The 10,000-nt window shown below is 49.1% G+C and overlaps 1 protein-coding gene across 1 annotated transcript in view; it reads right to left on the bottom strand.

The window, feature by feature from the left end:
* LOC139577902 (cGMP-specific 3',5'-cyclic phosphodiesterase-like) overlaps nucleotides 1–10,000 on the bottom strand; it is a 52,616-nt gene that overhangs the window by 3,951 nt on the left and 38,665 nt on the right. The window contains exons 18-21 of the mRNA XM_071405031.1: nucleotides 8,379–8,453; nucleotides 7,751–7,814; nucleotides 7,507–7,581; nucleotides 6,159–6,242 (exon numbers count right to left, since the gene is read on the bottom strand). Coding sequence (XP_071261132.1) covers nucleotides 6,159–6,242; nucleotides 7,507–7,581; nucleotides 7,751–7,814; nucleotides 8,379–8,453 — 298 coding nt within the window. The remainder of the gene's footprint in view (nucleotides 1–6,158; nucleotides 6,243–7,506; nucleotides 7,582–7,750; nucleotides 7,815–8,378; nucleotides 8,454–10,000) is intronic.

The following is a 10,000-nucleotide window of genomic DNA, read 5'->3' as shown; positions in this document are numbered from 1 at the left end:
TAGCTACATAGCCGTCTTTGTATCAAAGATAATTGTGTAGTTATTGAGGTTCGCTAGCCAGCTAGCCAGCTATTTTTCGTCCGAACGTGACGTAACGTAGTCAACACTGCTAGCTAGCCAGCTAGCCACCGAATAGCAGCATAGCAGCATAGCAGCACTGGAGAAACGATTACATTACAACGGAACGACTTGATTAGTGTAGTGTTAGCTGGCTACATAGTTGTCTTTGCTATCTTTCTATCTAAGATAATTGTGTAGCTTAGAGTTGGTTAGAGTAATTATTCGGTTAACTAGCCAGCTATTTTCGTCCGCCGTGCCGCGCTGCCGTCTCCTACCTAGTCAACACTGCTAGCTAACACTGCTAGCTAGCCAACTTCTACCGAATAGCAGCACTGTAGAAACTCACATTACAACTTACATTACAACGGAACGACTTGATTAGCGTAGTGTTAGCTAGCTACATAGTTGTCTTTGCTGTCCTTGTATCCAAGATAATTGTATAGTTTTGAGAAATTTTCGAGGTTACCTAACCAGTTAGAGGTTACCTAGCCAGCTACACGTTCAAACAAAGTCAACAACGCAGCCACTGCTAGCCAGCCTACTTCACCGCCAGCAGTACTATATCATTTTAGTCAATAAGATTTAATTTTATTTTTGCAACGTAAGCTTAACTTTCTGAACATTCGAGACGTGTAGTCCACTTGTCATTCTAATCTCCTTTGCATTAGCGTAGCCTCTTCTGTAGCCTGTCAACTATGTGTCTGTCTATCCCTCTTCTCTCCTCTCTGCACAGACCATACAAACGCTTCACACCGCGTGGCCGCTGCCATTCTAACCTGGTGGTTCCAGCGCGCACGACCCACGTGGAGTTCCAGGTCTCCGGCAGCCTCTGGAACTGCCGATCTGCGGCCAACAAGGCAGAGTTCATCTCAGCCTATGCGTCCCTCCAGTCCCTCGACTTCTTGGCACTGACGGAAACATGGATTACCACTGACAACACTGCTACTCCTACTGCTCTCGCCTCGTCTGCCCACGTGTTCTCGCACACCCCGAGAGCTTCTGGTCAGCGGGGCGGTGGCACTGGGATCCTCATCTCTCCCAAGTGGACATTCTCTCTTTCTCCCCTGACCCATCTGTCTATCGCCTCCTTTGAATTTCATGCTGTCACAGTTACCAGCCCTTTCAAGCTTAACATCCTTATCATTTATCGCCCTCCAGGTTCCCTTGGAGAGTTCATCAATGAGCTTGACGCCCTGATAAGTTCCTTTCCTGAGGATGGCTCACCTCTCACAGTTCTGGGTGACTTTAACCTCCCCACGTCTACCTTTGACTCATTCCTCTCTGCCTCCTTCTTTCCACTCCTCTCCTCTTTTGACCTCACCCTCTCACCTTCCCCCCCTACTCACAAGGCAGGCAATACGCTTGACCTCATCTTTACTAGATGCTGTTCTTCCACTAATCTCACTGCAACTCCCCTCCAAGTCTCCGACCACTACCTTGTATCCTTTTCCCTCTCGCTCTCATCTAACACTTCCCACACTGCCCCTACTCGGATGGTATCGCGCCGTCCCAACCTTCGCTCTCTCTCCCCCGCTACTCTCTCCTCTTCCATCCTATCATCTCTTCCCTCTGCTCAAACCTTCTCCAACCTATCTCCTGATTCTGCCTCCTCAACCCTCCTCTCCTCCCTTTCTGCATCCTTTGACTCTCTATGTCCCCTATCCTCCAGGCCGGCTCGGTCCTCCCCTCCTGCTCCGTGGCTCGACGACTCACTGCGAGCTCACAGAACAGGGCTCCGGGCAGCCGAGCGGAAATGGAGGAAAACTCGCCTCCCTGCGGACCTGGCATCCTTTCACTCCCTCCTCTCTACATTCTCCTCTTCTGTCTCTGCTGCTAAAGCCACTTTCTACCACTCTAAATTCCAAGCATCTGCCTCTAACCCTAGGAAGCTCTTTGCCACCTTCTCCTCCCTCCTAGATCCTCCTCCCCCTCCTCCCCCCTCCTCCCTCTCTGCGGATGACTTCGTCAACCATTTTGAAAAGAAGGTCGACGACATCCGATCCTCGTTTGCTAAGTCAAACGACACCGCTGGTTCTGCTCACACTGCCCTACCCTGTGCTTTGACCTCTTTCTCCCCTCTCTCTCCAGATGAAATCTCGCGTCTTGTGACGGCCGGCCGCCCAACAACCTGCCCGCTTGACCCTATCCCCTCCTCTCTTCTCCAGACCATTTCCGGAGACCTTCTCCCTTACCTCACCTCGCTCATCAACTCATCCTTGACCGCTGGCTACGTCCCTTCCGTCTTCAAGAGAGCGAGAGTTGCACCCCTTCTGAAAAAACCTACACTCGATCCCTCCGATGTCAACAACTACAGACCAGTATCCCTTCTTTCTTTTCTCTCCAAAACTCTTGAACGTGCCGTCCTTGGCCAGCTCTCCTGCTATCTCTCTCAGAATGACCTTCTTGATCCAAATCAGTCAGGTTTCAAGACTAGTCATTCAACTGAGACTGCTCTTCTCTGTGTCACGGAGGCGCTCCGCACTGCTAAAGCTAACTCTCTCTCCTCTGCTCTCATCCTTCTAGACCTATCGGCTGCCTTTGATACTGTGAACCATCAGATCCTCCTCTCCACCCTCTCCGAGCTGGGCATCTCCGGCGTGGCCCACGCTTGGATTGCGTCCTACCTGACAGGTCGCTCCTACCAGGTGGCGTGGCGAGAATCTGTCTCCGCACCACGTGCTCTCACCACTGGTGTCCCCCAGGGCTCTGTTCTAGGCCCTCTCCTATTCTCGCTATACACCAAGTCACTTGGCTCTGTCATATCCTCACATGGTCTCTCCTATCATTGCTATGCAGACGACACACAATTAATCTTCTCCTTTCCCCCCTCTGATAACCAGGTGGCGAATCGCATCTCTGCATGTCTGGCAGACATATCAGTGTGGATGACGGATCACCACCTCAAGCTGAACCTCGGCAAGACGGAGCTGCTCTTCCTCCCGGGGAAGGACTGCCCGTTCCATGATCTCGCCATCACGGTTGACAACTCCATTGTGTCCTCCTCCCAGAGCGCTAAGAACCTTGGCGTGATCCTGGACAACACCCTGTCGTTCTCAACTCACATCAAGGCGGTGACCCGTTCCTGTAGGTTCATGCTCTACAACATTCGCAGAGTACGACCCTGCCTCACACAGGAAGCGGCGCAGGTCCTAATCCAGGCACTTGTCATCTCCCGTCTGGATTACTGCAACTCGCTGTTGGCTGGGCTCCCTGCCTGTGCCATTAAACCCCTACAACTCATCCAGAACGCCGCAGCCCGTCTGGTGTTCAACCTTCCCAAGTTCTCTCACGTCACCCCGCTCCTCCGCTCTCTCCACTGGCTTCCAGTTGAAGCTCGCATCCGCTACAAGACCATGGTGCTTGCCTACGGAGCTGTGAGGGGAACGGCACCTCCGTACCTTCAGGCTCTGATCAGGCCCTACACCCAAACAAGGGCACTGCGTTCATCCACCTCTGGCCTGCTCGCCTCCCTACCTCTGAGGAAGTACAGTTCCCGCTCAGCCCAGTCAAAACTGTTCGCTGCTCTGGCACCCCAATGGTGGAACAAACTCCCTCACGACGCCAGGTCAGCGGAGTCAATCACCACCTTCCGGAGACACCTGAAACCCCAACTCTTTAAGGAAAACCTAGGATAGGATAAAGTAATCCTTCTAACCCCCCCCCCCCTTAAAAGACTGAGATGCACTATTGTAAAGTGGTTGTTCCACTGGATATCATAAGGTGAATGCACCAATTTGTAAGTCGCTCTGGATAAGAGCGTCTGCTAAATGACTTAAATGTAAATGTAAAATGTAAAATGTTGTATAGACTAGGACCACCCAGGTTGTATAGAGGGTGAATGGACTAGTACCCACCCAGGTTGTATAGACTAGGACCACCCAGGTTGTATAGAGGGTGAATGGACTAGTACCCACCCAGGTTGTATAGACTAGTACCCACCCAGGTTGTATAGAGGGTGAATGGACTAGTACCCACCCAGGTATTATAGAGGGTGAATGGACTAGTACCCACCCAGGTATTATAGAGGGTGAATGGACTAGTACCCACCCAGGTTGTATAGACTAGTACCCACCCAGGTTGTATAGACTAGTACCCACCCAGGTTGTATAGAGGGTGAATGGACTAGTACCCACCCAGGTTGTATAGACTAGTACCCACCCAGGTTGTATAGAGGGTGAATGGACTAGTACCCACCCAGGTTGTATAGAGGGTGAATGGACTAGTACCCACCCAGGTTGTATAGAGGGTGAATGGACTAGTACCCACCCAGGTTGTATAGAGGGTGAATGGACTAGTACCCACCCAGGTTGTATAGACTAGTACCCACCCAGGTTGTATAGAGGGTGAATGGACTAGTACCCACCCAGGTTGTATAGACTAGGCCCCACCCAGGTTGTATAGACTAGTACCCACCCAGGTTAAATAGAGGGTGAATGGACTAGTACCCACCCAGGTTGTATAGACTAGTACCCACCCAGGTTGTATAGAGGGTGAATGGACTAGTACCCACCCAGGTTGTATAGACTAGTACCCACCCAGGTTGTATAGAGGGTGAATGGACTAGTACCCACCTGGTTGTATAGAGGGTGGATGGACTAGTAGCCACCTGGTTGTATAGACTAGTGCCCACCCAGGTCGTGTAGAGGGTGAATGGACTAGTACCCACCCAGGTTGTATAGAGGTTGAATGGACTGGTACCCACCCAGGTTGTATAAAGGGTGGATGGACTAGTACCCACCTGGTTGTATAGACTAGTACCCACCCAGGTTGTGTAGAGGGTGAATGGACTAGTACCAGCCAGGTTGTGTAGACTTATCCCTACCCAGGTTGTATAGACTAGTACCCACCCAGGTTGTATAGAGGGTGGATGGACTAGTACCCACCCAGGTTGTATAGAGGGTGAATGGACTTGTACCCACCCAGGTATTATAGAGGGTGAATGGACTAGTACCCACCCAGGTATTATAGAGGGTGAATGGACTAGTACCCACCTGGTATTATAGAGGGTGAATGGACTAGTACCCACCTGGTATTATAGAGGGTGAATGGACTAGTACCCACCCAGGTTGTATAGACTAGTACCCACCCAGGTATTATAGAGGGTGAATGGACTAGTACCCACCCAGGTTGTATAGAGGGTGTATAGACCAGTACCCACCCAGGTATTATAGAGGGTGAATGGACTAGTACCCACCTGGTATAGGGGATGGACTAGTACCCACCTGGTATTGGGGATGTATAGACTAGTACCCACCCAGGTATTATAGAGGGTGTATAGACTAGTACCCACCCAGGTATTATAGAGGGTGAATGGACTAGTACCCACCCAGGTTGTATAGAGGGTGTATAGACTAGTACCCACCCAGGTATTATAGAGGGTGAATGGACTAGTACCCACCTGGTATAGGGGATGGACTAGTACCCACCTGGTATTGGGGATGTATAGACTAGTACCCACCCAGGTAATATAGAGGGTGTATAGACTAGTACCCACCCAGGTATTATAGAGGGTGAATGGACTAGTACCCACCCAGGTTGTATAGAGGGTGTATAGACTAGTACCCACCCAGGTATTATAGAGGGTGGATGGACTAGTACCCACCTGGTATAGGGGATGGACTATTACCCACCTGGTATAGGGGATGGACTACTACCCACCTGGTATAGGGGATGGACTAGTACCCACCTGGTATAGGGGATGGACTAGTACCCACCTGGTATAGGGGATGAATGGACTAGTACCCACCTGGTATAGGGGATGGACTAGTACCCACCTGGTATAGGGGATGGATGGACTAGTACCCACCTGGTATAGGGGATGGACTAGTACCCACCTGGTATAGGGGATGGACTAGTACCCACCTGGTATAGGGGATGGACTAGTACCCACCTGGTATAGGAGATGAATGGACTAGTACCCACCTGGTATAGGGGGTGGACTAGTACCCACCTGGTATAGGGGATGGATGGACTAGTACCCACCTGGTATAGGGGATGGATGGACTAGTACCCACCTGGTATAGGGGATGGACTAGTACCCACCTGGTATAGGGGATGGACTAGTACCCACCTGGTATAGGGGATGGACTAGTACCCACCTGGTATAGGGGATGGCACATCCCATCGATGTAGTTGACCTGCATGTGAGGAAGACGGGTGCTGTTGTCTCTGTTCATCATGTCCTGGAGACAAAAAGATGGCACTTATTGTCACGCCTGCAAAACCACAAACCTACTACCCTGGGGACAAACAGACGGCACTTATTGTCACGCCTGCAAAACCACAAGCCTACTACCCTGGGGACAAACAGACGGCACTTATTGTCACGCCTGCAAAACCACAAACCACAAAAGTTCAGAAGTTCAAAGTTCAGGAGGAGTCAGATTAAATGATTGACACTGAGTGAAACTTTGATATTAGTTAACATGTTGTCTTGCAGGTCAGAGGTCCACTGAGTTAAACATGTTTGATGTTGAACTAAGTTCCAGGCAGCGATAACTACTTACAACAGGTTTGATGTTGAACTAAGTTCCAGGCAGTGATAGCTACTTACAACAGGTTTGATGTCGAACTAAGTTCCAGGCAGCGATAGCTACTTACAGCAGGTTTGATGTTAAACTAAGTTCCAGGCAGCGATAGCTACTTACAACAGGTTTGATGTCGAACTAAGTTCCAGGCAGCGATAGCTACTTACAACAGGTTTGATGTCGAACTAAGTTCCAGGCAGCGATAGCTACTTACAACAGGTTTGATGTTGAACTAAGTTCCAGGCAGCGATAGCTACTTACAACAGGTTTGATGTTGAACTAAGTTCCAGGCAGCGATAGCTACTTACAACAGGTTTGATGTTGAACTAAGTTCCAGGCAGCGATAGCTACTTACAGCAGGTTTGATGTTGAACTAAGTTCCAGGCAGCGATAGCTACTTACAACAGGTTTGATGTTGAACTAAGTTCCAGGCAGCGATAGCTACTTACAACAGGTTTGATGTTGAACTAAGTTCCAGGCAGCGATAGCTACTTACAACAGGTTTGATGTTGAACTAAGTTCCAGGCAGCGATAGCTACTTACAACAGGTTTGATGTTGAACTAAGTTCCAGGCAGCGATAGCTACTTACAACAGGTTTGATGTTGAACTAAGTTCCAGGCAGCGATAGCTACTTACAACAGGTTTGATGTTGAACTAAGTTCCAGGCAGCGATAGCTACTTACAACAGGTTTGATGTTGAACTAAGTTCCAGGCAGCGATAGCTACTTACAACAGGTTTGATGTTGAACTAAGTTCCAGGCAGCGATAGCTACTTACAACAGGTTTGATGTTGAACTAAGTTCCAGGCAGCGATAGCTACTTACAACAGGTTTGATGTTGAACTAAGTTCCAGGCAGCGATAGCTACTTACAACAGGTTTGATGTTGAACTAAGTTCCAGGCAGCGATAGCTACTTACAACAGGTTTGATGTTGAACTCTTCCTTCTCTCGGTCTCCTTGAGCAAAAAACTCTGATGCCACCAGCTTAGCTGTCTGAGGAGGGAGAGAATGAGAGATAAATTGTGTGTGTGTGTGTGTGTGTGTGTGTGTGTGTGTGTGTGTGTGTGTGTGTGTGTGTGTGTGTGTGTGTGTGTGTGTGTGTGTGTGTGTGTGTGTGTGTGTGTGTGTGTGTGTGTGTGTGTGTGTGCGTTCACAGGCTTACCCTCTTCTGAATATGCCAAGGCTTTGTAATGGCAGCAATATCGCTGGCTGTCATCAGCATCGACCTGTGGGAGACACACACACACAGTCACACCCTGACCATAGAGAGTCTTTTAATTCTCTACGTTTGTTAGGTCGGGGTGTGACTAGGGTGGGTGATCTAGGTTGTGTATTTCTATGTTGGCCTGGTATGGTTCCCAATCAGAGGCAGCTGTTTCGCGTTGTCTCTGATTTGGGGATCATATTTAGGCAGCCATTTTTCCTTTGTGCTTTGTGGGATCTTGTTTTTGTGCCTGTGAGCACTCCATGACGTCACGTTTCGGTGCTCTTTATTGTTTTCTGTGAGTTTCCTTTATTTAAACGTGGGGAACCCAAATCACGCTGCACGTTGGTCTGAGTATATTTCCAGTTCGTACGACGAGCGTGACACACACACACACACACACACACACACCACTGGATCAGAGTCGATCACGACTAGATGGTCAAAACTAGTGTCCTATATAGGGAATAGGGTGTCATAAAGTAGTGCACTACGTAAGGAAGTGTCCCAAACGGAACCCTAGTGCACTTCTTTAGGCCAGCGCCCGGTCTAAAGTAGTGCACTATATAGGGTTTAGGGTGCTCACCTTAGTAAGTCTCTGTGTCTGTCCTCCTCCCACCTCACTCCTCTCTGGCCCAGTTCAAAGAACTCTGCCCTCCTCCTGAACACACACACACACACACACACACACACACACACACACACATACACACACACACACACACACACACACACACACACACACACACACACACACACACACACACACACACACACACACACACACACACACACACACACACACACAGAGAGTGAGAGAGTAAGGCTACCACAGAGAGTCTCCCCTGCTAGACGTATAATCACATGGTAAACTGGGGCCGAGCTCTCTGCCCTCCAGGACCTCTATACCAGGCGGTGTCAGAGATGTATAATCACATGGTAAACTGGGGCAGAGCTCTCTGCCCTCCAGGACCTCTATACCAGGCGGTGTCAGAGAGGTATAATCACATGGTAAACTGGGGCCGAGCTCTCTGCCCTCCAGGACCTCTGTACCAGGCAGTGTCAGAGAGGTATAATCACATGGTAAACTGGGGCCGAGCTCTCTGCCCTCCAGGACCTCTGTACCAGGCAGTGTCAGAGAGGTATAATCACATGGTAAACTGGGACAGAGCTCCCTGCCCTCCAGGACCTCTATACTAGGAGGTGTCAGAGATGTATAATCACATGGTAAACTGGGGCCGAGCTCTCTGCCCTCCAGGACCTCTATACCAGGCGGTGTCAGAGATGTATAATCACGTGGTAAACTGGGGCAGAGCTCCCTGCCCTCCAGGACCTCTATACTAGGCGGTGTCAGAGATGTATAATAACATGGTAGACTGGGGCAGAGCTCCCTGCCCTCCAGGACCTCTATACCAGGCTGTGTCAGAGACGTATAATCACATGGTAAACTGGGGCCGAGCTCCCTGCCCTCCAGGACCTCTATACCAGGCGGTGTCAGAGATGTATAATCACATGGTAAACTGGGACAGAGCTCCCTGCCCTCCAGGACCTCTATACTAGGCGGTGTCAGAGATGTATAATAACATGGTAAACTGGGGCCGAGCTCTCTGCCCTCCAGGATCTCTATACCAGGCGGTGTCAGAGATGTATAATCACATGGTAAACTGGGGCCGAGCTCTCTGCCCTCCAGGACCTCTATACCAGGCGGTGTCAGAGATGTATAATAACATGGTAAACTGGGGCCGAGCTCTCTGCCCTCCAGGACCTCTATACCAGGTGGTGTCAGAGATGTATAATCACATGGTAGACTGGGGCAGAGCTCCCGCTAGGCTACCTGTCGCTAGGCTACCTGTCACTAGGCTACCTGTCGCTAGGCTACCTAATATATAGTAATGTATACATACTCTATATAGACAACATATAAATACATATATAGTAAAGTATACATACTCCATATAGACAACATATAAGTACATATATAGTAAAGTATACATACTCTATATAGACAACATTTAAGTAGATATATAGTACAGTATACATACTCTATATAGTCAACATATAAGTAGTTATATAGTAAAGTATACATACTCCATATATAGAACATATAAGTAGATATATAGTACAGTATACATACTCCATATAGACAACATATAAGTACATATATAGTAAAGTATACATACTCTATATAGACAACATTTAAGTAGATAT

This window comes from Salvelinus alpinus, chromosome 6, assembly GCF_045679555.1.
Source record: "Salvelinus alpinus chromosome 6, SLU_Salpinus.1, whole genome shotgun sequence".
Classification (NCBI taxonomy): Eukaryota; Metazoa; Chordata; class Actinopteri; order Salmoniformes; family Salmonidae; genus Salvelinus; species Salvelinus alpinus.
Note: the sequence above shows the minus strand (reverse complement) of the source record. Positions and strands in the feature narration are given on the sequence as shown.